The sequence below is a fragment of the Malaclemys terrapin genome, chromosome 13 (assembly GCF_027887155.1).
Source record: "Malaclemys terrapin pileata isolate rMalTer1 chromosome 13, rMalTer1.hap1, whole genome shotgun sequence".
Classification (NCBI taxonomy): Eukaryota; Metazoa; Chordata; order Testudines; family Emydidae; genus Malaclemys; species Malaclemys terrapin.
Window position 1 is genome coordinate 6035773 of NC_071517.1, and position 27596 is coordinate 6063368.

Genomic DNA, 27596 nt, shown 5'->3' on the forward strand with positions numbered 1-27596 from the left:
CAGGTGATTTGCATATGTGCTACCAACTTCTAATTTGCTTCAAATTTTTTTCTCCTTAGGAATTGCTCCTCTCACTACTGATACCTCTCATATTGTATCTGGATATTATTAGTGGTTGGTATAGGCGATACCCTGCAACACCTTCAGATGACCTTGGACGTGTAGATGAGTTTAATGCTAACACATTTGGAGTTCAGTATACACCAGTGACGCATACTACCAAACAAATAATGCAGCATATGGCTTCTGTTTCCTTTTTGAAGGGTACGTTCTCTCCTAACTTTATTACACAGTTGTTTTTTTACATTTTCTGTGTTTCATGAGACTTTTTACTAAAAGGTGTATTTTGCTTGTCCTGAATATTTGTTAGATATTAATCTCTAATGCCAGAGGATACGAGTGCCAGTCCACCTGTGTGGTGCTAATGAATATCATGGGGAAGATTCTCTCTTGTGGCCATGTGCCACTCAGTGCAGAAAAGAGTATATGGGAGACACTCGGGTGCCAGTTATGGCCCTCCAGTTCTGATTGCCAGTCTGCACTGTTGTTGGCCTGGTTTTTTTACGAGCTGCCTTGGGGCTGCTTTAACTTACTCCATTGGCCTAGGGATCTCGATATTCATTTTTCATTATATTTTTTCCCTCTGGCTCTCTCTGCTTCTGTTTTTAGTAGTTGCTCCGTATTTGTTTTTCACTTCTCTCTTGAATGAAATGCTGTCTTAACATTCAAGTCAAAGTTCCAAGCCCACAATTTGGAAGTGCACTTAACATTAGACAAAATGAATCCGTTCTTCCCTAGTTTTAATGGTTTATTTTGCTTCTCAGAAAAGTGACAGTCGTCTGATGTTTTGGTAGACAATAGATGTAAAGCATTTATTTTTCTTATATATCACAGGTCTACATATTTTTGAAAACAACACTGAAGAAGAGAACACTAATATGACCTTCTATGACACAATAGAAGTTAACTTTAATGATGCTTTTTCTTATGAGTTAGCTTCCCATGCTTATTCTTCATTCCATTTGCAAAGGGACAATATGGATCATCATTCAGGTGATTTTTCCAGTTTAACACAAATAATTGTGAATTTTAATCTTTCAATTTAATCACAAATTATAAAGGTCAACACGAGATTAAAATGTATGTAGGAATAAAATTAGTGTTCAAACAACTATTTTCTAATATTGATTCTCGAATATGGGATATCTGTCTATTTGGAACAGATTGTTGGGTGACTCCGGCCACAGGTATTCACAGAAGTAGCTAACTTGGTCAAAGTTTCAGCACCCAATGGCACCCACTCAGTATACTCAGGAATAGATCTGTTTGGGAATCAGAATTCTGTTCCAGGGAAAATTCTGATATTTAAAAACAAATGTTCTCAATTGGAATGAAAAGCTGAAATTTCAAAATTTCACACAAAACAGAATTTGTGGGGGGGAATTGTTTTGGCTCATTTGAAATGTTTTGTTTTTGTTTAAACTTTTTAAAATATTTTATTTTTTTATTTTATTTCAGAATTAGTTTAATTTTTTAAAATTTATAATAGAAAAGAAAACAATTGATGTTATAATTGAAAATTGGTCTTCTAACTGGTAATTGGTTTGATGATTGGTAATTGATCTAACGAGTAAAGGTTTGCTTCTGGATTTGGTAAATCAGTATCGTAATTGGCATTATATAAAATATATACAAATAAAATAATATAAAATAACATATTTAGAAACAAGAAGTCATTTCAAAATAAAACATCAATAAGGACCTTATTGAAGCATTTTCTTCCTGACTGAAATTTCATCAGAAATGACACATTTCCCCCCACAGTGTTGACGTTGACAAATTGACGTTTCCTGGCTGAAAAACATTCGCCTGGAAAATTTTTGATCAGAAACTGCCTGACAAGCCCAGTGTTCTGTAAACCCCAGTGGTGCAAGAACGGTGGTATGGTCCCGCCCCCTGCCCTTCCATGCAGCTGCATCTCCTGAGTCCTCCTGCCTGGGGTCTGTACAGCAGCCATGCAGGGCAGCCCTGATATCCCGGGAGCTGCAGCGGCGAAAGGAGTGGGACGTGGGGCTGCCCGGCGTCCCCACACCAGCAGCTCCTCCGGCGCAGCTGTAACCCCCCCCCAAGCCCAGCCCCCACTAAGACTCCCCCAAATTATTGCATAATGACCACTGAACACCCATGATATGGAAATGATTCTCAGCCACTATTGACATCCAGTGAAACCCACCGACGACAATAGGAGTTTTTGCCATTAACTTCAGCAGGGTCAGGATTTCAGCCACAGAGTACAGTCTAATTGGGGGACCTACAGGTGATAGGCTCCACTTCCCATTGCTAATCCTCTGAGGCATGAAACCCCCCCCCCCCCTCTCTCTCTCACACACACACACTACGATTTTGCTTTTTTTTTTTTTTAATCTTTCCTAAAGACAGCTGCTCTGGCTCAATGTTTTATGGCGACGTCACTTGTGCTGTTACTCAACAGTGGACTTCAGGATTTGTTCCCCTGCAAGCAAGCATTGATGCGGCTATCATTCAAGTAAGTAGAGTTGGGAGCTTGAAAGTCAGTTCATTTTAGCCAGATTATTAGTATTAGACCTAACCAAAGAAAATCTCTGACCAAATACTTTACATGTAGATGGAGCTTTTTAGAGAAATTAGATGTATTCACATCAGCGGGCCTTGATGAAATTCACTCTCAGGTTTTGGGCCCCACACTACAAGAAGGATGTGGAAAAATTGGAAAGAGTCCAGCGGAGGGCAACAAAAATTATTAGGGGACTGGAGCACATGACTTATGAGAAGAGGCTGAGAACTGGGATTGTTTAGTCTCCAGAAGAGAAGAATGAGGGGGGATTTGATAGCAGCCTTCAACTACCTGAAGTGGGGTTCCAAAGAGGATGGAGCTCGGCTGTTCTCAGTGGTGGCAGATGACAGAACAAGGAGCAGTGGTCTCAAGTTGCAGTGGGGGAGGTCTAGGTTGGATATTAGGAAACACTATTTCACTAGGAGGGTGGTGAAGCACTGGAATGCGTTACCTAGGGAGGTGGTGGAATCTCCTTCCTTGGAGGTTTTTAAGGCCCGGCTTGACAAAGCCCTGGCTGGGATGATTTAGTTGGGAATTGGTCCTGCTTTGAGCAGGGGGTTGGACTAGATGACCTCCTGAGGTCCCTTCCAACCCTGATATACTATGATTCTATGATAAGGAACTAACTGAAGCAGTCTCGGAACCACTAGCAATTATCTTTGAGAATTCATGGAGGGCAGGTAAGGGTCCAGAGGACTGGAGAAAGGCAAACATAGTACCTATCTTTAAAAGATGAACAAATAGGACCCATGGAATTATAGACCAGTCAGCCTCATTTTGATACCTAGAAAGATACTGGAACTAATTATTAAACAATCAGTATGTAAGTATCAAGAGGATCATAGGGTGATAAGTAATAACCGGCATGGATCTATCAAGAACAAATCATGCCAAAGCAACTCTTTTCCTTCTTTGACAGCATTACGGGCCTAGTGGATAGGGAGAAGCAGTAGACATGATGTATCTTGATTTTAGCAAGGCTTTTGACCCAGTCTCACATGACATTCGCCTAAGAAAACCAGAGAAATGTAGCCTAGATGAAATTACTCTAAAGTGTGTAAATAACTGGTTAAAAAACTGCAGCAAGAGAGATTTAAGTTAGATAATAGGACAAACTTTCTAACTGTAAGGATAGTGAAGTAATGGAATAGGTTACTAAGAGAGGTTGTGAAATCTACGTCACTGGAGGTTTTTAAGAACAGGTTAGATAAACACTTGTCAGGGATGGTCTAAATATATTGAATCCATTCTCAACATGGGGGGATGTACTAGATAACCTACTGAGTTCCCTTCCAGCCCTATATTTCTCTGTTTCTATCCATGTGAAAATACTGAGCACACCAAATAGGGTGCCCATAAGTCTACCATAATTTGGTTCAAGCGCTGAATTGCACAAATGCTGTGAAGGGAAGGAGGGCCCAGTGGTTAATGAACTAGTTTGGAGCGCTGGAGACCAGATGTGATTCCCATCTGGGCCACAAGCTTCCTATGTAATCTTGGGCAAGTCAGTTAGCCTCCCCGTGACTAAATTCCCCATCTGTAAAATGGAATTAATAGCACTTCCCTATAAATACCCAAAATAAACAGATAATTTCTTAGAGCACTATGGTGAGCTGGTGGAAGTGCTTGCATTTGCACACCAGCTGCAGTAGTTATAGTCATTGTATTTATCTAGCACTCTACATTGTAAACCCAGTGTGCAAGACATTAAATAATTCTTATAACACCCCCATGAGGAACATTATCCCCTTACTGTTGAGGGAGATAGAGATTTGATGATATAGCCATATTTTAAAATCATGATTGCCTGTTTCCTAAACCTGCGCACGTTCTTCCAGACCCCACTGCCTTCCAGCAGTTACAGTCTGACTGTAGAAGTCATCATGTCTCCAGTGGAGCACAGTCAACATTGACTCTTACTTTACCTGTTGGAAGGGTGTCACCTGCTCCCAGCCCTGCACTCCCTTGCCAGTATGCAGCGTGTGAGGCCATGAATCTGCCTCCGCTCCACAAAGGCATGCAACAGAGCAAGCCACTCTCCACTGCGTTCCTGCATGCTAGCATTTGCAGCCAAAGTACGGCACCCTGGCATCTTCTCCAAATCTAGTGTAGCTGCACTGAGGAAGGCATAATTGAACTATCTTTGTGTGTGGCACGATGTTCATAATAATACCTAGCTCTTATACGGCACTTTTCACCAGTAGATCTTAAAGCATTTTACAGAGGAGGTCACTATCGCTAGCCCCATTTTACAGATGAGGAAACTGAGTGATGCAGTGACTTCCCCAAGTTCACCAAGCAGGCTGAATCACAGTCTAATGTTCTGTCTGTCCACCAGGCCACACTGTCTCCACATTAAAGCAACTCACTGCTGGAAATAACACCCTGAACGCCGCCCTTCCAAGAAAAATATCCCAACTCTACCACCAGTGCTCCAGCGATAGACTGTCGCTCCTCTTGTGTCAAAATGAGAGTTTAACACTTGGAAAAAATGCCTGCCATTTGCGTATGCATGAACACACACACAAACACACCACGCCCGCCAACCCTGTGCCATGAGGCCAGAGTGAAAATGTTTGCCGCTTTGGAAAACAGCAAGAAACATGGGGTTTTCTTGCTGGTGATAATCTGTGGTCTTGTCAAATGAATCTAATTGGTTGCTTTTGTATTTTAGATTGCATCAAACCACTCAGTGATGGAAGAGCTGCGATCAGTCACTGCTGTACAGATGAGGCTACCTCCCATTCGTGTTGCAGAAGGCATTAACTATGACTTTTTGGTTGTCTGCACTGCAGTGGCTTTCTCTCCACTCATATACTTCATGTCACTCAATGTGGCAAAAGAAAGGAGGAAGTTTAAGGAGCTGATGAAGATGATGGCGCTCCAGGATTTAGCCTTCTGGTGTGTGAAATGCCCACTTAACTATGTATGGCTGATAAATCAACTGGTGAATGAATATCTCACCGATGCAGCCATGTGTTTAACGTGTACTGTAAGAAGCTGGGAAATTCTGCTGGGTGAGCAAGATGTGGCCTCTCCATTTGCAAAACCTGAGACGGTAAATTAAGTCCAGCTGTAATCCATGTTGCCAAAGGAAGCTGCTAAATATAGGCAGTGCCTCAGAATTACCAGCCAGTTGCACAATGTATGAGAGTCAATGGAAGTAGCCAAATCAAATTGAGAGCCTTTGGTTTGTCATGACATAGCTGAATGACTGCTTGTTTTTCTCTGCTTTATGTGAAAGTTGTGGATCTTGCATTGTAATCGGTGCAGGCATAGCAGTCCTTCCACAGATCATAATGTGGAATTGAGCCTTAAATACAAAGACAAGGGACCAATCTGTCTTTCAGAGGAATTCCATTAGAATGGGTCCAAAAAGAAAATACAGGGACTCTTTCCTCCTCTTCTCCACCCCCCAAGCCCCTCGCATTTTCCCTGATTTTTCCTACATTCAAATGTTCAGGATTCAAAACATTTCAATGTGTTCTAACTTGGTCATTGAAGCCAATGTGTGTCCATTATAGTCAACACAGTGCAGGCTGATTTTGTTTTGTTACTGAATGGAACTTGTGGTACCGCTCTGTGATGGGGTGTATGGATCTTTCAGTGCCCCCTTGTGGGATACCTGAGGCATTGCTGTCCCTAACCCAGTAGTGTCCTGTGGAGGAGACCCTACTGAGCTAGACAATGGCCTGGTAATTTCCAGCCAGGGTTCAGTGCCTGTTCAGCTAGACACTCCCAGCTGGGAGCTAATTATACACACACTCACCATAGTATTTAGACTCGGCACCTTATAGGAAGGATGGGTTATGCCCGTGAGTAAGGTCCTACTTCATTTGCAATATTGCAGAAATTGCAGATCCTGCAATATTAGGCTTCCACCACCATTTGGATGTTAATTAGCTAACTTTGCACAGTCCACAGTTTTGCCTACATTTTGAGTATGCAAATAGTACTGCACTAACATTCAATGCCTGTAAAACGTAAAAGGCTAAAGTGACTGGACTCGATTTCTATAGCAGTAGTGTTAAGACTTTTTGTCTGCTGAATTTTATATGGTACCGGTCACCTTTTTTTTATAATTAATGTAATATAGTTGCAGCAAAATGTCTGGGTATCAAAAATAATTAGCAGGCATGACATAACACTGGAGTGTTTGTATTGTTCCAGCAATTTTTTCTTGAAAAAATAGGACTACTCTGGCTTTTGCAAATTATGTTATTACTTTTCCGCTGTTTTCCAAGTCTTGTCCACAACCCATCTGCAATTATTTGAAGACCATCCTGCAATTTAAATAGGGCCTTACTCAGAAAAGAGTGAGCAATACAGGGACACACAGGGACCCCAGATCAGGACAGGAGTTCTGAGGAAATATAGTATATAGCTGCTCCTTGTGTAATTTTGAGATTACTATTTGAAAAACAGCCTGGGAAGGAGTATCTAAAGACTTCTGGCAAGTTGGTGTCAAACCCCGTCCTAAATCCCAACATGAAGATGGTGATTTGTGCTCAAGTCTGAGCCTCCAGCAAATTTTCACTCTCACCCTTCTGTCCCTGGCCCTTCCATAAGTGCCTGGTTATATTTTTATAGACGTTTGTTTAGGAAGCATGAGCAATTTGATAAATCTTTACTGTACAAAACCCAGAAATGGAAGAGTAGCCATTAGGAAAATGAACCTCACACTCTTTGCTTAGAGAAATATTATGCAACAATTTTTAAATTACTGTCTAAAATAAATGCATGTTTACGGGAAAGTATCCAGCTTTAAAAGAAATGAAGATAAATCTGAAATACATTGACTTCAGTGGAGCCAGTTTTTTACCCTGTAAGTCATGGGAGAAATGTGGAAACTTCTTGGTCAGGAAGAATAGCCACAATCAGAATGAACATTTTGCCCAGGATATCTTCCCTGTTTTAAAATCTTCCTATCATTATCTCAGCTAAAACTCTTGTCGGTAAACAGAGGATGATGGAAGCTGATGGATGCACGCTGATTCATGTCCTTTCAAGATGTATGTTTTATGTTCTCCCCATCTGACGGGCAAACTAGAGATCATATAATGCCCATATTCTTGGGGGTTGAAATCTGCACTGTCTCTTACCACATTTAAAAATCAATTCTTTGTGTTTATGAGTTGTCCATCTGAGATTGGTAAATGGCTATGGCAATAACCTACGACTTGGGGAAACATGGGTTCGATTCTCTACTCCACCGCAGACTGTATGACCTTGCTTAAGCTGTGTAGCCTCTGTGCCTCATTTCCCCATCTGTGAAATGGGGATAACTGCACTGCTCTACCTCACATAGGTGTTTTGAGAACAAATATATTAAAGATTGTGAAGTGGTTTGAGATCTACTAATGAAAAATGCTATATAACACTTAGTTATTATTTATGTATCATCTGTCAACAGTGTTGCACTTTCTATTGAGGTTCTTTTATCACTTTAATCGCTATAGTATCTGAGCACTTCCTGTCATGCATTAAGCCATATAATTAGCTTTTGTCATGTATGGTTCATTCTTTTCCTCAGTACAGCTTTTATTTTGAAAATCTCCCTTTTCTGGTGATTGTGTGTATATGTGATTTTTTTTGAGGGACAATTGCAGTCAAAAGATCCAAGTTCAGATTTTTTTTAAAAAATCCCTTACCTATGTTACTAATATAACAAAGGAGATCATTAAGACTGAAAGCATTTTTTACAAAATCAACATTTCTTTTTATTTTCTCTCGGTCCTTTTTGCCTTTTATTCAGCTTGCATAATGAAATGAGACAGGTATATTTCAGTGGTGTTTGCCAGTTTTGTGTTTTGAGTCTCATACGCTATCTCAGTGTGGTGATTGTTTTTCCAACACTGCCTGGGAACATCTAAGGGAAACATAAGTCATTTATTTATTTTTAATTGCATACAAATATGTCTATTTCTATCATGGCATGAAACTCCCCTTTTTATTAAAACCTAAATTGTAAGCGAATGACGAGAAGTTGGCAGTATCTCTATAAAACATTATGGTGACATGTTTTGTCAAACAAATGTCAATGATTGTATCAAAGTACAGGCTTCTCTTCCCCCTCCCCCCTTTTTAACAGATGACTGCATGACCTCACATCCATACATAAACCAGAAAAGTAATACCATGTCTTCTGATTTTAGGTTCTCCTGGGGTTTGCTGTATGCAGGCTATATTTTAATTGTGGCAATTCTACTGACACTTATCATGAAATCTGATGAATTTATATACCACACCAGCCATTCTGTGATGTTCTTCCTCTTTTATCTCTATGGCATCTCTTTGGTAAGTTTTATTTTTCAGAGGCAGCATAGCTGTTTCCATTTCTGGACTTATAATAAGTCTGGATTTAAGGATCCTTGGTATTGCCACAAATGAAACTTTTTGAGCTGCGGGGGAGAGAAGTGTGTTATTGACCTGGAGGATTCAGACAGCTTTCATACAGATCCGAAATAGAGTCAGATTTTTAGTCCACTCCGGGACAAAACTTGCTGGGCTCAGTTCATTTTCTCAATTCATTTTCAGCTGCAGACTACATTCCTCACACAATTCAGTGCAAGCTTAGCCAAGACCAAAGCAGACAGGAATTTACTTCCGCAGTCCAGAGAATGATTGAGATCCCCTGGTTTGGGATCTCTCCACTCAAATAGACTTCATTTACCTACACTAAGTAATGCTAAGGAGAGTTCTGTACAGCAGTATTAGCTTCTTTGCTATGGTCTCTTGGATTTTAGGTTTATTTTCATGATCCAGTTAAACAAAAAGTGGTTTAAAGATCTTGAGCCAAGTTCAGACCCATACACAGATGCTAATCCAAGTGTAATGTCTGGAAGCTGTGAGGCGTCGTTTGGCCTTTGTATGTTAGATAGACTCAAGCTATCAAGCCATTGAAGGATACCTGGGCCAACTGATGACCAAGATCATTAAAGCTCTCCTTCAGACAAGGCAGCCAGCCAATCACCTTAAAACAAATGTTGGTTCAGTCATTTCTATCCCTGGTGGTTTGCACCTGAAAAAGTTCATTGGTTCTTCAGACTAAAAATACTGGTCAATTAATGAACAGGGCAGGATACTTCCAAATTCGGAAACTTTCAGAGTCAGGGCAACCCTGACATAAGATAAGGCCTTTAAAACATCCCCCAGAGCTGATTGTTACCTCATAGTTGTAGCTTTTCCTACAGTTGTTCAATAAAGTTCTCATAGATGTAAAACATCATTAGTTTCAATAACTCTCTTTTATGTTGGCCCATTCTTCTAAGCACCTTGTCACGAGGGGCTATAGGAGTAATGAAACACCAACAGTCTTACAACTGTAGTGCTATATGACGATATTGTGATTCTCTGAGAAACTGTTGCTAATAAACCCTTGGTCTCTTTCAGATGTCACTTGCTTTCTTACTAAGTTCTTTGTTGAAGAAACCTAAGCTCACTGGTATAGTTGGGTTCCTCTTCATCCTGTCCTTTGGAAGTCTTGGCCTTGCTGTATTGTATAATCATGTTCCTGAACCTTTGGAATGGGCTTTAGGTCTCTTCAGTCCTTTTGCTTTTACGGCTGGATTTGTGCGGGTATGATACAGAATAATTTCCTCCTCATGCATCATTCATTTAGGAAAGGATGAAAATTTTATCTGTTAAGACTTTCAGAAATGCAGTCAGTGAAGGAAAGTTGATGACAACACCCATTTCCTGGTGAAAGGGTTTGAGTCCTTCAAATCCAGTAATAGAACCTCAAGCTCATTGGCTTCACCTCACCTTCCATGTAAAATTTCAACATTTTCTGGCCTTCGTGGCCCTGAATAATTTAATTGTTGTGCTTACCCTTTGGTTCTTATCCCTATTTGCCCTTATCCTCTCTATTCCATCCAACCCACACAATTAAGCAACCCCTTATTGTACTTCCCCACAGGCTTCTTCTACATAGCCAACTGCACTACCATCCATTCGTATTCTTTCCCCTGTAAATGTCTGCATTATTTCAGATTGTACATTTAGAAGACGCTGTGAAAGGGGTGGATTTTTCTGACTTTTTGGAAGACTCCTTCCCAACGTTGGCAGTTTTTTTCCTGTTGGCTTTTGATGCTCTTCTCTATTTGATGCTAGCCATCTACTTTGACAAAGTTTTGCCTGGTAAGTATGAGTCTGCTTGCAATTTAAATTAATTTAAATGGTTTCATTGCTTTCCCTTTCTCTTGAACTATCTTCTGTAACTAACATGGTTTGACTGTATTGTGGCCTACTGGACTGGGACTCACAGGGATACCTGGGTTCTGTTTCCATCCCAGCCATTGGCTGGCTGGGTGACCTGGGGCAAGTCATTTACCTCTCTGTGCCTCCCATCTGTAAAATGGGGATAATTGTACTTGCTTCTTTTGTAAATTGCTTAGAGATCTATTGATAGAAACTGGTCTATAACAGTTAGGTGTTGTTGTTATATCCAGCATCTATTTTCCCATTCTGCTCAAGCTCAGATTGATTGATTTACTGTTTTCTAAGCACATTTAACCCACAGGAGAATGACAGCTCTCGGGACAAAGTCCTCTCCCACAAAACTAACACAGCACGGCAGCGTTAATGCAAGTTCCTCTTCCTTGCCTTGCCAAGGGGCTTCGATAATCTTCCAGAAGGGCTACCTGTAGGGAAGACAGATTATTCATTCCATGTTCCATCTCTAGCCCTGGCCTCCTGACTTGTTGACGTTGCTAGAATGGTACCATTTGCTATGGTGATGGCACAAATGGCAATTTGGTGCCTAATTCTCTTTTGAGTTCAGTGGTGCAAAACTGCCATTGGGACCTTAGAAAATGCCCCCCTCTCCCTCTCTCCCTTCCCCCCCTGCCCCCCGTCCCGCAGAAGCTTTATCACAATATTTCACTGAATAAAACGTTCCATTTTATTTTGGTTTAATAATTAGATAAATATGGGATGCACCATTCCCGTTTGTTCTTCCTGAAGCCATCTTATTGGTTTAAAAAAAGAAAAAATTGTGTCAACAATGACATCCTAGACCATGAAGAATACAGTGACCAGGTCTTTAATGATCATGTTGAGCAAGTGCCTCCAGAATTTCGTGGGAAAGAAGCCATCAGGTATGGGCCCTGGAGCGTGTTTGTTTGGTTTCTATCGTGTTAAGGCTTATCGGAGTCCAATTACTAGAGAAATGTAAAGACTTGGATTTCTATTTAATCTTCCCCATAAAGTACCCTGGACCTGTTTCTCCAGGAGGTCTGTGCTGAGAAGTAGAAGACTACTCTAGGAACCCCCTACAGTACCTGCCTACCATTAGCCCAACCTAGGAGCAGAGTTTTAGGAAGAGCCTAGCCCTTCAATTCCAATGTTAATTCAAACCTGTTTGCTTCTTTTTCAGTATCAACAATATTAAAAAAACGTATAAAGATAAGGACAAGATAGTGAACGCTTTAAGAGGTAAGGAGGGAAGCCTCTGAAAGTGAAGGTACCTGTGGGTATTTTATCCAAGCACCAAGCTACCATGTGTCCATTAATCCCATGCCATGCCATCCCATGGGTATTTTTAGTCCCTGTGAGGCACATAGATACCAAGGTGATGGACACCATTTATAAATACAAAAAATGATTCAACCAGGACTTTGATAGCTATTAATAATTAACGTGAAAAAGGAACTTTTTGGGCCCAGGTACCCAGTTAGTTGTGGGTATTATTTAGCCCATTCCATTCTCTGGGCACTTATTCCACAAATCTGAACCCTCAAAATAATATACAGGAAGCCCGTCAACATCCACACACACCCCCTCCCCCCGAGCTCTCCTCAGAAGGGTGAAAAAAAACGGTGGGCTCTCCAGTATAATGGAAAAGGTTAACAAGTCCTAGCTCTGGCATGCCAGGGTGGGGAAGTTTCCAAATCAAGACCCCTCATGCCGAAATCCCTGAGCAGCTCACTCCTGTTTACATTAGACGTGCTTCTGCTTAAGCAACTTTGCCGATGTCTAGTGTGATAATATTAGCTAGATCAATTATCCAATAACCTGCATCAGCCGTGTTAGTCTGTATCCGCAAAAAGAACAGGAGTACTTGTGGCACCTTAGAGACTAACAAATTTATTTGAGCATAAGCTTTTGTGGGCATCCGATGAAGTGGGTTTTAGCCCACAAAAGCTTATGCTCAAATAAATTTGTTAGTCTCTAAGGTGCCACAAGTACTCCTGTTCTTTTTCCAGTTACCTGTAGTAGCTGAAGCTTGGGGAATTTTTAATCCTAATTCATAGCCCTTCTCTGGTTTAAACTTCCTTTGCTTTACCTTCTCACCAATACCATTTTTTTATATTAGGTTTGTTTCTTAATGTCTATGAAGGCCAGATCACTGCATTACTTGGTCACAGTGGAGCTGGGAAAAGTACGCTATTGAACATCCTTAGTGGACTTTGCCCACCTTCAGAAGGTAAAATTATCTAATGTCAAGCTGAAGGGAAGGTTACCAATGTGTGATTTTTTTTCTCACACCTACACACACCTTCTGGGTCTCTGAAGGAATGAACAGTTTATGGTTACATGAGGGAAGGCACAATAGAAATGTGTGATTATGAGTAGATGGGAATGCCCATGTGCTGTCAATGAGCTGGAAATGAATGTCACTTCACTAAGAAGCTCCTTGAATCTTCCTCTGAAGCACCTGATACTGGCTGCTGTCAGAGATAGAACATTACAGTAGATAGACCAATGTTCTAATATGGTAGGACAATTCCTATACTCCTACATATTCATAGCAGGGAAGGGAGTGTGATGTCCCAGATTGAGGTGTCATTAGAGGAGGTATTGGAACAAATTGATAAACTAAACAGTAATAAGTCACCAGGACAAGATGGTATTCACCCAAGAGTTCTGAAGGAACTCAAATATGAAATTGCAGAACTACTAACTGTAATCTGTAACCTATCATTAAAATCAGCTTCTGTACCAAATGACTGGAGGAGAGCTAATGTGACGCCAATTTTTAAAAAGGGCTCCAGAGGTGATCCTGACAATTACAGGCCGGTAAGCCTGACTTCAGTACCAGGCAAACTAGTTGAAACTATAGTAAAGAACACAATTGTTGGACACATAGATGAACATAATTTGTTGGAGAAGAGTCAACACAGTTTTGTAAAGGGAAATCATGCCTCACCAATCTACTAGAATTCTTTGAGGGGGGTCAACAAGCATGTGGACAAGCGGGATCCAGTGGATATAATATACTGAGATTTTCAGAAAGCCTTTGACAAGGTATGTCACCAAGGGCTCTTAAGCAAAGTAAGCTGTTACGGGATAAGAGGGAAGGCCCTCTCATAGATTGGTAACAACTGGTTAAAAGATAGGAAACAAAAGGTAGGAATAAATATTCAGTTTTCAGAATGGAGAGAGGTAAATAGTGGTGTCCCCCAGGGGTTGGAATTGGGACCTATAAAATCATGACTGGTGTGGAGAAAGTAAATAAGGAAGCGTTATTTACTCCTTCTCATAACATAAGAACTAGTTGTCACCAAATGAAATCAATAGGCAGCAGGTTTAAAAGAAACAAAAGGAAGTATTTCTTCACACAACGTACAGTCAACCTGTGGAACTCTTTGCCAGAGGATGTTGTGAAGGGTCCACCAGTGGCTATTAGCCAGGATGGGCAGGTGTGGTGTCCCTAGCCTCTGTTTGCCAGAAGCTGGGATTGGGTGACAGGATGGATCACTTGATGATTACCTGTTCTGTTCATTCCCTCTGAGGCACCTGGCACTGGCCATTGTTGGAAGACCGGATACTGGGCTAGTTGGACCTTTGGTCTGGCCCAGTATGTTTTATGTTCTTATGTTTCCACACCCTGCTAACTTGTCCTCCTCTACCTTCTCCAAGCACAAAAGCTTCTATACCATGTACTGAGCCCAATTTCCTCTCCTCCCGTCCCAGAGACTCCCCTTATTTCAAGCAGATGAAGAACAGGGGATGGGTGAATTAGTTAGAATAAAATAAGAGTCGACCAAAATTTCATCTGTTTCCTAAAGTTTGAAAATATATTGCTTAGCGTTTGTATGTATGTATATTTTCGCACTGCCTTATATTATCAAAAGAAAGCAAAATGTTTGCACTGTCTGTGAATCTGGCACACCTGGCAAATGATTTCTCATGTTGGTAACATTTTAATCGATTTATTTATTTTCTTAAAACAAGATCACGGAAGAAAATTTCATCTGGTAAAGTAGAGTAATGCTTTTTTGGGATACACACTAGTGGGTTACATCTACTGTGGAAGCAACACATTGCAAATATCCAGAGTTTTCTTTCATCCAGGTTATAAGGGTAGATACTTTTGCTCAGATTTCAATATCGATGTTTGACATACCATGCATTCTAACAGCATGTTATGCTTTCTGTTCCTCATGTTTACCTTTGCAGGCTCTGCCATGATCTATAAATACAAAGTGTCTGAAATGGAGGACTTGGAAGAAATTAGGAAAATAATTGGAGTTTGCCCACAATTTAACATTCAGTTTGAAGTTTTAACAGTGAAAGAAAATCTAAGGATTTTTGCTAAAATCAAAGGGATTCGGCTAAAAGAGGTTGAACAAGAGGTAAGTATGTTTCATATGGAAGATGACTGGTGAGAAACCTTGCCTTTGACTAGACTTAAAGGACCAAATTTTCACACTGGTCTCTAACTTTGTATGCACCATTTTATAAGTGTAATCATAGAAGTGTCCAAATGACCCATTTACACATACAAATAGCATTGGCACAGTACTCACAAATTCCATTTGTTCTAGCAAATTATTATTGGTTTGCATTAGTACCTGTAAGTGATCCTGTAAGCGAGATCGGGGCCCCATTGTGCTATTGAGGACAACCTTGACCCTGTCCCAGAGAGCTTACAATCTAAATAGACAAGACAGAGACAAGTTGGGAGGGGACACAGTGAGGTGAAGTGACTTGCCTAAGTTTACATAGTAGGTGGTGGCACTTCCAGTCCAGTGCCATAGCTACTAGTCCATCCTATCTCCCCAGGGCTGCCAGCACAAGGTAAGAGGCCAGGTTTGTACATTTATCCAAAAGGATATGAAAGCTCAGGTAGTAACTCTGAGCAGGAGTCCTGGAAGCTTGGTAGTAGTGGGGGGTGGGGAGCCCACAAGGCCCTTCCGCTCTCCATGGCCCCACCCCTGCTCCTTCTCTTCCCCCCCCAAGGCCCTATCCCCCGGCCAAGCTGGAAGCCGGAGCCCAGCAGTGGTAAAAGCTACCAAGGGAGCTGAGGCTGCTGCGGGGAATCCCAGACCCTCCACCTGCCGTGGACAGGGGGCTGGGGTGCCTGCGGGTAGCCTCTGGTCCACATCCACACCCCCTGGGGCACATCCACACCCTCTGGGGCACATCCGCACACCCTAGGGCCCACCGCCCAGGGCAGGTGGAGGGTTCTGGGCTCCCTGGGCGGCTCTTACCACAGCCCAGAAGAGGAGCAAGGGCAGGGCCACAGAGAGGGGCTGGACCTCATGGTGATGCGGGGGCTAAGGCCCACCTCGGTCCCCCCCACTGGGATGAGGCTGGCACCATGGGCAGGGGCTGTGCTTCATTGTGGAGGAGCTGGTCACCTCATCAGCTCCCCCTCCGCGAAGCACAGCCCCTGCCGGTGCTGCTCCATACAACCCAAGGCTTGCAGTTTGGGGATAGTGGGGGCAACACAGCCCCCTGCCTCCCAAAGTACATCCATGTTAAAAAGTGGGAGGGCCATTGCCCCCCTGCCCACCCAGTTCTGGCACCCCTGACTGAGAGGATATGGGGGGGAGGAATAGCTCAGGGGTTTGAGCCTTGGCCTGCTAAACCCAGGGTTGTGAGTTCAATCCTTGAGGGGGCCATTTAGGGAACTGGGGTAAAAATCTGTCTGGGTATTGGTCCTGCTTTGGACTAGATGACCTCCTGAGGTCCCTTCCAACCCTGATATTCTATGATCATATTACATCCTTCCCATTGCTAATGAAAGTAATTTATTAGTGTGACCTTTCAAATGTTCTCTTTCATTTCTACTGTGGGGATCAAATGCCTTTTTTTTCTTTTTCTTTTTTTCAAGGCAAGAGTACATTATTTGTAAATGTAGGGTTATTCTCAGGGACCCAAAGACACATGGGGTATGTCTACACTTCAAAGAAAAACCCACGGTGCCGAGCCTCAAAGCCCCAGTCAGTTGACTTGGCCTTGCAGGGCTCTGGCTGCAGGGCTAAAAATAGCAGTGTCAATGTTCCCAGGCTCTGAAACCCAATGACGGAGGAGGATCTTGGAGCCCAGGCTCCAGCCCTAGCAGAAACATCTACAATGCTATTTTGAGCCCTGCAGCCTAAGCCCTGCGCACCTGAGTCAGTTGACCCAGGATCTAAGACTTGGTGCTGTGGGGTTCCTTTTGCAATGTAGACATATCCTGGAAAGTTCTATTAGGTTAGTTTGCATGTTGTCTGGAGAGCATGGAGGCTACCAAATGCATTATGCACCTCCATTATGTTCTTTCCTGAGCCACAGGGCCATCCTTAGGATTTATGGGGCTCTAGGCAGTATTATTAAACTTGTGCCCCTGTGCCCGACGGCAGCCCGGGCTCACGTGTTTATTTTAGATAAGTGTGGTCTTTTGAAGGATTTATTTCAAAAACCATATGTCTGGAGAGCCAAGCATTTAAGGCTAAAGATGAATACTCAGATTGTGCATCTAAAAATCTATGCAAGGATTTTTTAGAGCTGTGATTTTTATAATCTTCAGCAACACACTCATGAAATATTCTTAAAGCAAATTTTAAACTACGGCCCTGTAGAGTAACATGTTCTGAGTAAATATTTTTTTATTACAGTAACGCACAACCGTTTTTGTCAGTAAATTCAGAAACTGACTGTATATACCTGGGGTTGGCAAATGCCTGTTAAATGGCTTCATTACCACTTGAATGGCTCTTTAACAGTTTCAATGTTGTGCTAATAGGTCTGGCAGGCTGGAAGGGTTTTTCACTTTTAAGTACTAGATCCCCACCCAGCTGTGGTGAGAGTCTGCAGGAAGGATCAGAACAGGGATAGGAAGAGGTGGGAGGTGGACACTAAAATCCCGGGGTGCCTCAAATTTTCGGGTGCCCTATGCCGTGCTGCGTAGGCCTAAGGATGGCCCTTCTGAGCCAAGTCTGGTGCTTTATGGTGATGCCTGTGAGGGACAAATGTCTGACACCATCCAGCCATCATGTTTTAGGTCTTCCAGGCGGGGGTCTTTTACATTCTGCTTTCATGGATCAAAATCAAAGATGATTCTTGCAGGGAAGTTGGTTAGGAATTCAGAGCAGATATCTGTACCACCCATATTTTAGAGGCAATTGGGTGATTATTTGAGAGTGTGGGGGGACCTGGAAATCCAAATTTCTCTCATTGTGCAATCCACATACTTCCAGCTTATGAAACAGCTCTGAGACTGATTACTCCACTACCAGATGTTCCCTTTTCTATTGACTCTGTTACAGTCGTTGGCCAGGCACATACAGTCCAAAGATTCAAACTATATTGTTTGGCTTTCAGCAGTAAACAAACAGTAACTGTTTGCGTATTTGGTTTAGCTACAATAGCCAGCAGGAAACTAGTTAGTGAAATCATTGAACATTTTGTTCATGTGTCCATGAACTTCCCACAGCAAATTTAAACCCCAGGATAATTCTACAATGAGTTTCAAAGAAGGTTTTCTGTGTCCTATATAACTGGTTTTGTTTACAAAATAAATCTTTGTTGTTGCTGTGCATCTGTTTGTTAAATAAGACCAAATGAAAAATTGCATTGAGCGTTACATGAACATGTGTCATGTTGGCGAATTGAAACAATCTCAAGCTACAAATTCCTCAATGGTGGTGGAAGTTTCTAATAGCCACATGTGTTCAGTTTTTCATTAATTAGAGTTGTTTCATGGTCGTGACAAAGATTAACAATAATAATGAAGCTGCATTTCTATAGCACTTTCATGTGAGTACTTTACAGAGCTTAGTGAGTATTGCCATACCCAGCAATTTTGCAGTTGAGGAAACTGAGGCAGCGAGCTGTGATTTGCCCTGCAATAAAAACCAATAGCAGAACCAGGAATAAAATCCAGGTCTCTGAACTCCCAGCCTTTTACTCTAACTGAGGACCCTGTGTCATTAACGATACCTGACTTGGCACTTTGCAGAGTCCTTCGTGTCCCACCAAACTAGGTCCCTCTTAAAACCTGACCTCCTTTCTCCAGTTCCACTCATCATACTACAGATCCACATGGCCTCTACACTAGAACATGCTGCCCTACAGTTAACATGACTTTAATAGGAAGCACATTCAGGCCAATGAGTAAGGCAAGAATCCATGCATTAGGTGGGGCCGGGGATCGAGCAACTATGGAGATTGTTCACAAGCAGTCGCTGCTAATCACAGAATCGTAGAAATGTAAAACTGGAATGGACCTGGAAGGCACTGAGCCAGGGCTAAATATTATCTAGACCATGCCAGACAAGTGTTTGCCTAGCCTGTTCTTAAAAAAACTCTAGTGAGGGAGATTCCACAACCATATTTGCAGATTGTCAAGATCATTTGGAATTCTAATCCCGCTCTTCAAAGCACTCGCAACCCGTCCCAGCTTGGTATCAGCCGCAAACTTTATACTACTCTCCAGGCCATTCTCCACATCATTTATGAAGATACTGAAAATAAAACTTTTATTCACGAAGTTCTATTTAAACCAAAGTAACACCAGCCAGCCAAGTTCTTGGCCCTGTTCCATTCCTACTGCTCAGCCGTGTGTAAACTTCAAACCAACAATAAAAATCCAAACTAACCTTGTAGACAAGGCCACTTTTGTGTCTCGGAGCTCTCAGCCATGGTCTCTTGTCAGCAGACCCCTCACTCTGCCTCCCATGGGAGTACCCCAGCCCCTTTTAAATGTTAGTTCTGCTCCCCATGGTTGCTTCAGTGCAAGGCGGCATTTCCAGCTGGGACTATGAACCCCTGCGGGGACTGAACCCTCCCTCCCCCCGACAAAAAACCCACAGCAATATCAGGCTCAGCAGGCTCCAATGGTATGGGGCTACCCAGGGGACACAGAATGACTATAGACTGTACCTGTATCTCTTCATATAGGAATGGCTATTTTCTTACAAAGTTCCCTAAGATACCACTTCTGGATGTGCCATTATTTAGCAATTATACCCAATACTGCCAGCCCCACATGTTCAAAAACATGTCAGAACCCACACCCCCCCGAAATGATGGGATTGGCTTAAAAGTCATCAGATTTTTAAAATAATAATAAATATTGGGTTCTTTAATTTTGCTTTACTTTTTTGGGGGGGGGGGAGTGGGGGGAGAAAGCTGAGATTCTCGTGAAAAAATTGGATTTCACCAGCTGGGCCTTTAAGACAAAACACCGCATATTGTGAGACCTGCAATACAATCTCAAGAATTGGTCACACTGGAAATTGTATCCCAGAATGACTGCATGGAGCTCAGCAAGCGTTTTGGGGTGTAACTCTGGTTTCATAGTCAATTATTGACACCCGGTCATTTTTTGTAACCCAGTTCCTGTGCTGCTGCTGCGTCCCATGTGCTCTTTGGGATACAACAAATAGCTCTGAGGAAAATCTTAACTGACTAGCTTGAAACCAGGATGTTCTCTGTTCCCTAGGTCCAAAATGTTTTGACTATGTTGAAAATAAAAGACATCCAGGACTGCCAAGCTAGCAACTTAAGCGGTGGACAGAAAAGAAAGCTGACCCTTGGAATTGCCCTTTTAGGAGACCCGCAGGTAAGATTAACATCAACCTGTTGGTAGGACACCCTGCTAAGAAGGCAGACAGGCTGGGGAAAGTAGCCCGAAGCTGCTGACTTACTTTAAAGAGCTGTGCTTTTCATTATGCTATTTATTATCCATTTGTTATGTGTATTGTCTTATGCAAGGCATTGGAACCTGGTCACAGGCCATCTCTGTCTAGGTGCCTGTCACAGGTTGCACCACTCACTGCTAATCTGGCGCCATCTCTTGGTCGCTCCGGGGATTCGCTCTTGAGGTCGCCACCCCTTTGCATGCTGTGACACTGTCTCTGCAGCGCCTCTCTCATTCCCGGAATCCTGCAGCACCCTCTTTGTGACTCAGCCCTCCAGCTAGGTTATTCAACGTTTCCCACTCTTGGGGTACAGTCCTTCAATTCTCTGTCACTCCCACAATGACCCAGGCAGTCTTCCCGTTCACTGCACCGCCGGTCTATGCCACGCCCTGCTGGGAGGGGAACCTGGGCCTATCCTTTACTCGGGCTTCCAGTCCAGGGACCCTCAACCCAGCAGTTCTGGGCTTTCTTCTCCCAGTCCTCACTTCTCCTTCAGTGGGCTGCTTCCTACCCCTCCTTGCTCTGGGTACTAGCCCCAAACCCTCCTTCCTCTTCCCAGGGAGTGACGGCCCTTTCCCAGCAGCAACATCTGTCTTTGCCAGCCTCCTGACTTTATAGGGTCCACCTGTTCCTGCCCAGCCGAACCTGCTTGTGACCAATTCCCTGCTCCCTGACTCTTCCGCCAGGTGCAGCCTGTGGAGTTAATAGGCCTACCTAGCTACCTGAACCCCTTCCAGTCCTGTGTGGGTGGTGGACACCCCATCACGGTAGCAAACACTCATTGTGCCATGCCCTGTACACATTGGTGAGGCTTCTGGTCTCTCCAGAAAGTGCTACGCTATAGGCCCTGGCCTAGCCAGTTGTGCTAGCCAAGCCTGTACACACTCAATGTAGGACAGCATTCGGGAATAGGTGCAGGCATGTTAAGCCTTTCTCTGTGACTCTCACTGTCGTGGCTCGGACCTCAAATGCAATTTCAGTTTCAGTGCAGGCAGACTGTGACCAGTGCAAGCTGAACCCCGCACCAGGGCAGTGTTGTGGGGTTCAGAGCCTCAGTCGAATCTAGGGGACCAGTCACGGGTATTAAGGTATGCATGCTGCCTCTTCTGATCCAGAGATACTGGTGGCCATTTCATGCCTAGGTCCTGAAGAGGGAACCATGACTGCATGGGCCAGGATCTCTTGCTTACCCAGGCAAGAATGCACCCAATGGGAGACAAGGGTAGGGTGATCAGATGTGCTAATTGTGTAGGGGCAGTCCCTATTTTTGGGTCATTTTCTTATATAGGCTCCTATTGACCCCACCCCCTGTCCCGATTTTTCACATTTGCTGTCTGGTCACCCTAGATGAGAGCACTTAGCATCTGTGTAAATAGAGCTGTATCTATCGATTTAATTCTCTTTCCTTTGAATATAATGTTTTCCGCAGGAAGTGTTGGATTTAGATGCTTCAGTCCCATTAAAATCCTAAACACTCCACTAAATGTGCAATCCTAAACATCAGAATCTGTGTCCCGGTCACAGAGTCTTTCATGTGGCTGGAATGGAATGTTTTATTATTTCCCCCTGGCAGGTTTTGATATTAGATGAGCCAACTGCTGGATTAGATCTCAGTTCCAGATACCATGTATGGAGCCTACTGAAGGAGCATAAAGCTAACAGAGTAACCCTGTTCAGTACCCAGTTAACGGATGAGGCTGATATTATCGCTGGTGAGCACTGGATTTCTTGTTACCCGAGAGATAATGATGATGATGATGATAATAGTAACACAGATGTCATTTTCTGGACCAGAAATTTTCCAGTGGAACATTGTTCTGTCAGCAAAGGCCGACTGGTCGAAAGGAAAATGCGTTGCGGAAGTATGTCAGCTTTGACAAAATCTCATTTAGGAAAAAAATATGGAATGGAGCATTCTGATAATGACCTTTTTGGAATGGAACATTTCAATTTCCCAGTTTGAAAGGATTTTTCATTTCAATATTTAAAAATTTTACATTATGTAATATACAATTTAAAAAGTAAATCTTGGAATGAAACATTTTGATTTTATCCAAGTGAAATGTTTCAGTTTACATGTTTTTTTTTTTTTTTTTTCCAGAATTGCATTTTGGTTTTTCTTTTCATTCCATGTTGGAACAGAAAAAAGTTCAAAATCTAAGAATTTCCCATGAAATGGAAAAGCCAGTTCCTGCCCTGCTCTCAATGTCATAACTTGTTCTGTCCTGACTGTTGAGTAGGTTAGTCCCTGCTGTCGTTAGTACATCCATTTATTTATAAGACAGACCAGGTCAGTGAGGTAATATCTTTTACTGGACCAATTTCTGTTGGTGGAAGTAACAAGCTTTCACGCTTCGCAGAGCTCTTCCTCAGGTCTTTCACAGGCCTGAAGGAAAGCTCTGTGAGGTTTCAAAATTTGTCCCTTCCACCAACAGAAGTTGGTCCAGTAAAAGACATTGCCTCACACACCTTGTCTGTCTCATGTCTGGGACCAACACAGCTTCAACAACATGGCAAGCACTTATTTATAGATAATTATGTCTCCCCTCACTCATTTTTTCTCTCTAGTGAGAAACAATCTCCCATTTTAGCTCTATGGTACAAATTATTTTGTTTCTGTTTCTTTAGACCGGAAAGCTTTTATCTCCCATGGGAGGTTAAAGTGTGTTGGCTCGTCTCTCTTTCTGAAGAGAAAATGGGGAATCGGTTATCACTTAAGGTGCAGTATACTGAGCTTGCGTTAAAGGGATCCATTTTGAGTACATTTTGGTTCTATATTTCTTGGGGGGGGGCAGTGAAGGGAATAATAATCTCTATATTGTCAAAATTAATGTACACAGTACTGGTGTGTATTAGTTTTGTCATTTGTATATTAAGCATCTTTCTCAGCTATATATTTTATCTGTCTGAGTACTGAACATCTGTTAATTTTAGTCCTCCGACCAAAACTAAAAGAAAAAGATCTTTTTACACATGGGTAAAAAAATTAAAAAAATGTGCAAAACAGTTTAATCGTTCATGTCTAAAATTGGCATTGATTAACAATAAAGTATGTAGATAACCAGAGGACATAAGGTTGGTTGGTATTGTCCTTCCCCCAGGTTTTGCTCCATTGTTTATTTGAATTGTTACTAAAGGAAACTCTCAATAACTTGAATGGGAACTTTGCCTGCATAAGAGTTGCATAAAGGCCTCAGAATTTGGAATGGTGGTTCTGCAAACCCTCCCTCATGTGAAGAAGAAATCAGCACGGGTCACAGAATGAAAGGGAGTTTTGAGACTTCCAAGAAGAAATGTTTTACTATTGATAAATCTCTGTCATTTAGCATTATGGAGCCTGGCAAAAACTTTTTTTTTTTTTTTACTCATTTTTTTTCTAACATTTGACAAATTGTGCAAAGTTCTTGATGTAACTGATCAGTTCAGTTATGAGAACTCCATTTGGTTTCCTATCCAAATATTTCATCCCTTCATTTAAGAGAATAAAATCCCATGTTGCTGAGGGCTATGTGCCTGATCCCAAGAGGAGTTTTGCTCTCTCAACCCCAACTTAATTCAGCGATTGCTTTCTGGGGCATATAGTGCAACTTTGGAATAACTGTGTTTTATGTGATATCTTCTAACTACACCCAAAGAAAGCCCCTCTACAGCTGTGAACTCTGGCAAGCTATTCTCTGTGATAGACTTTCCATATCTGACGTTCCTGTGCTTTTCATGCAACCTTTTATTTCTCTCAGGAATCAAATCAAATTCTCAACTGCAGGTGGCAGAAAGGCAAACCCTGGAGCTGATCCTGTAATTAGATTCCACTCCTGCTCCCACATCACGTCTAGTATGTCAGACTTCTGTTTGTTTGAGAGAAACAGAACCCTTGATAGTTTAAACAGCTAACATTCCAAATGCCGAATAGGTGTGTGATTAGAAATCTTGTTACATATATGCTAGTGGACAATTCGTTTCTGAACTTTCTTCAAAAGACTTAACTTTTTCCAACAACTTATTAAGTGGCTGGCTGTACATTTCTGGATTTGTTGGATTGTTCCAGGATGAACAGAAGAGGCACAGTTACAAATATTTCCTTTTTCTTTCCTTTCCAGCCTGCATATCAATGACTCTTGTGATTCTGCAAAAATGACATCTCTGGTCCAGCAGCATATTCCCAATGCTAAGTTATCTGGGCAGAGTCATGAAGAACTGATTTACATGCTGCCCTTTGAAAATGTGGATAAGTTCCCTGGTAACTATCACTTTGTAATTTAAGAGTGACTCTTTAGGATGTCGTAGCAGAGAAGTTTCAGAACAAGTCTAAAAGACTCCTGGAAGAAAATATCCATAAGTAAAGGTGTCTGAACTTTTTTTTCTGTTAATGTTTTGCCTTCATTATTTTATGTCAGTTGTCTCTTTAAGCTGAGCAACCCCATTTTACCATATCTTTTTAAGGAAAAAAATTAATTAACAGAAAGGGCTGGAGGAGACGGGTGGTGGTGTGAATAAAGTACGGAAGATCTGGTTTTCTGCCACCTCTGTTACCTTTGGCAAGTCATAGTTACATGCTATGTTCCTCCATTTCCACATCTGCAGAGTCAAGATATCATAACTCCCTCACAAGGGAGCTGTGAGGCTTAATACACAGATTCATAGATTCTAAGACAATCAGTGATTATCTAGTCTGACTTCCTGTATAACACAGCAGGAAAACTTCCCCGAAATAATCCCTGTCTGGACTAGAGCATGTGTTTGTAAAGGACTTGGGGATTGTACGATGAAAGGTGTTGTGCAAGTTGAAACTATAATTATTGTATTGTATTTTATTTTTTGAGTGCACACCTTCCCAGTGAGCATCTGTATCAGGTTGGTTGGATATCCACTCACCATAAAACAGCCTGGAGAACTTTTTAAATGCCTAAATCCAGTCATGATGGAGGCCAACGGGAATCCATATTCAGCCCAAAGTATTTTAGTGTTCTTAAAGCTTAAAAATATGCAACTAAAAGAATGCAACTATTAGATATTTTTGTGTTCTAGAACTGTTCTGTGATCTAGACACTCATGTGTGCCAGGAGATTCTGAGTTATGGCATTTCCATGACAACCCTGGCTGATGTGTTCCTGACACTGGAAGAAGAAGCAGCAATTGATCAAGCAGGTAAAAAAGTCCAATACTGTCCAAAGCGAAAAGGATGACTCAGTCTTTACAAAGGCAAAATTCTCATTGAAGCGAATGGGAGTTTTGCCTAATAAGAGCAGTGGGATTTGTGCCAGTATCACGGATCAGATAAATCCACATAAGTAACCTTATGGTATTTTCTGTTCCATTGAAAGCATCCCGAAGGCCTCTTCCCTGATTTTTGAAACCGTTCTTTTAGCATCTTTATAATAACTGCCTGGAATCCAGAATCTCATTCTGGTCATCTCCAGTCAGATGGCAGATCTCAAATTAAACAGAACACTCCCAAACCTGCCCAAAAAAATTAAGCTCACTAGTGCCAGACAAAAAGAACAGGAGTCCTTGTGGCACCTTAGAGACTAACAAATTTAAATTTGTTAGTCTCTAAGGTGCCACAAGGACTCCTGTTCTTTTTGCGGATACAGACTAACACGGCTGCTACTCTGATATAGGTCCAGACACACATACTGATGTGACTCATCAATGCTACAACGTAGTAATGGTTTGGTATGTCCTGGAAAAGCTTGAAACTTCAGCCTCTGAGTTGAGTAGCCATTTCCAACCCCAGTATCCAAATATCCATTTAGGGTCCTACTCACTGATTTGAGAACTCAGATCAGGAGCATAATTTGCTATAGAGGGAGTAGCACCTCTCCCAAACCTTGGTTTGCCACCCACCCTTCTGAATTTTCATAGGTTGATATACTCCACCTTTTCCCCCTCCCACAACTTTGCAGGATAGAATATAAACACATATTTCAGAGTAGCAGCCGTGTTAGTCTGTATCCGCAAAAAGAAGAACAGGAGTACTTGTGGCACCTTAGAGAGTAACAAATTTATTAGAGCATAAGCTTTCGTGGACTACAGCCCACTTCTTCGGATGCATATAGAATGGAACATATATTGAGGAGATATATATACACACATACAGAGAGCATAAACAGGTGGGAGTTGTCTTACCAACTCTGAGAGGCCAATTAATTAAGAGAAAAAAAACTATTGAAGTGATAATCAAGCTAGATAATCACATATAATGTTCTACATATGGACACAACTATGCCCCCTTCCCCTTTCCCCCCCCCCCCCCCCCCGCCAAGAGTTTTTCTGTAATTACTCCCTGGACTCAGATCTAGAGTCGGGTGCCTTAACTTAAATGCTTCCATTTGAAAATGGAGCTTTGCACAATGAAGTGCATCCCCTGCACGGGTGCTGTTGCTACCATAGGGAAGGGGCTTTTGGTTCCAAAGTGACTCTAAGACTTGACTCCAGTTCCTCAAGGTATGTCCACACTGCAATAAAACACCAGCAGCTAGTCTATGCCAGCTGACTCGGGCTTGCAGAGCTTAGGTTGTGGGGCTGTAGAATTGCAGTGGCGCCATTCGGGCTTGGATTGGAACCCAGGCTGTGAGACCAGGCTTCAGTCTGAACCGGGGCTCTCTCACCTGACCCAGTTGAGGGGATTGCTGGGTAAGGCGACCCACCCCAGTGTCCCTCAAAATAGGCAGCTGCTCTCTGTGTGGCTTCAGCCAAAGCCGCCTCAGCCCTGTCACCCATTATCTCAAAGGCTGCCTCTGCTGTCTGCTTTTTTCAGTTTTGTTACTGCCTCATCTTAGCTCCTTAGAGAGGGATCAGTTGTATGTAGGTCCCTTAGTAGAGTCCTCACAAACAGAGCATCTTTTTAGTGCTCCCTTGCCCAATTTGCTTGACTGCAGTCTCCATCAGGGTGACCCCGGCATGTTTGGCGTCAGTCGCTTTTGCCTTTAGTTCCCAACAGGGTCGATAGCACTTTATTGTCCTCCGACTCAAAACTGAGCCGTAATTTAACCAAAATGTCTGCCGATGTCACATAACCAAAATGCAAATGAGGCCTGGCCCACTCTGTCATTTCCCCTTGCTGGCTAGCAGTTACTCTCTCCCCTGTGGAGCCTCTGTTCATCTGGAGTTCTCAAGCAGCTCTGGGTCACGCATCTCCCATTGCATCA

General features: G+C 42.4%; 1 protein-coding gene across 1 annotated transcript in view; it reads left to right on the top strand.

Moving 5' to 3' along the window:
• The window catches only part of LOC128847859 (uncharacterized), a 125894-nt gene that overhangs the window by 70107 nt on the left and 28191 nt on the right, over positions 1-27596 (top strand). Inside the window, exons 42-57 of the mRNA XM_054047584.1 lie at positions 60-264; positions 895-1053; positions 2436-2545; positions 5268-5494; positions 8749-8890; positions 9986-10171; positions 10585-10732; positions 11517-11691; positions 11970-12028; positions 12909-13019; positions 14996-15171; positions 20250-20369; positions 22022-22160; positions 23077-23167; positions 24546-24685; positions 25474-25593. Coding sequence (XP_053903559.1) covers positions 60-264; positions 895-1053; positions 2436-2545; positions 5268-5494; positions 8749-8890; positions 9986-10171; positions 10585-10732; positions 11517-11691; positions 11970-12028; positions 12909-13019; positions 14996-15171; positions 20250-20369; positions 22022-22160; positions 23077-23167; positions 24546-24685; positions 25474-25593 — 2308 coding nt within the window. The remainder of the gene's footprint in view (positions 1-59; positions 265-894; positions 1054-2435; positions 2546-5267; positions 5495-8748; positions 8891-9985; positions 10172-10584; positions 10733-11516; positions 11692-11969; positions 12029-12908; positions 13020-14995; positions 15172-20249; positions 20370-22021; positions 22161-23076; positions 23168-24545; positions 24686-25473; positions 25594-27596) is intronic.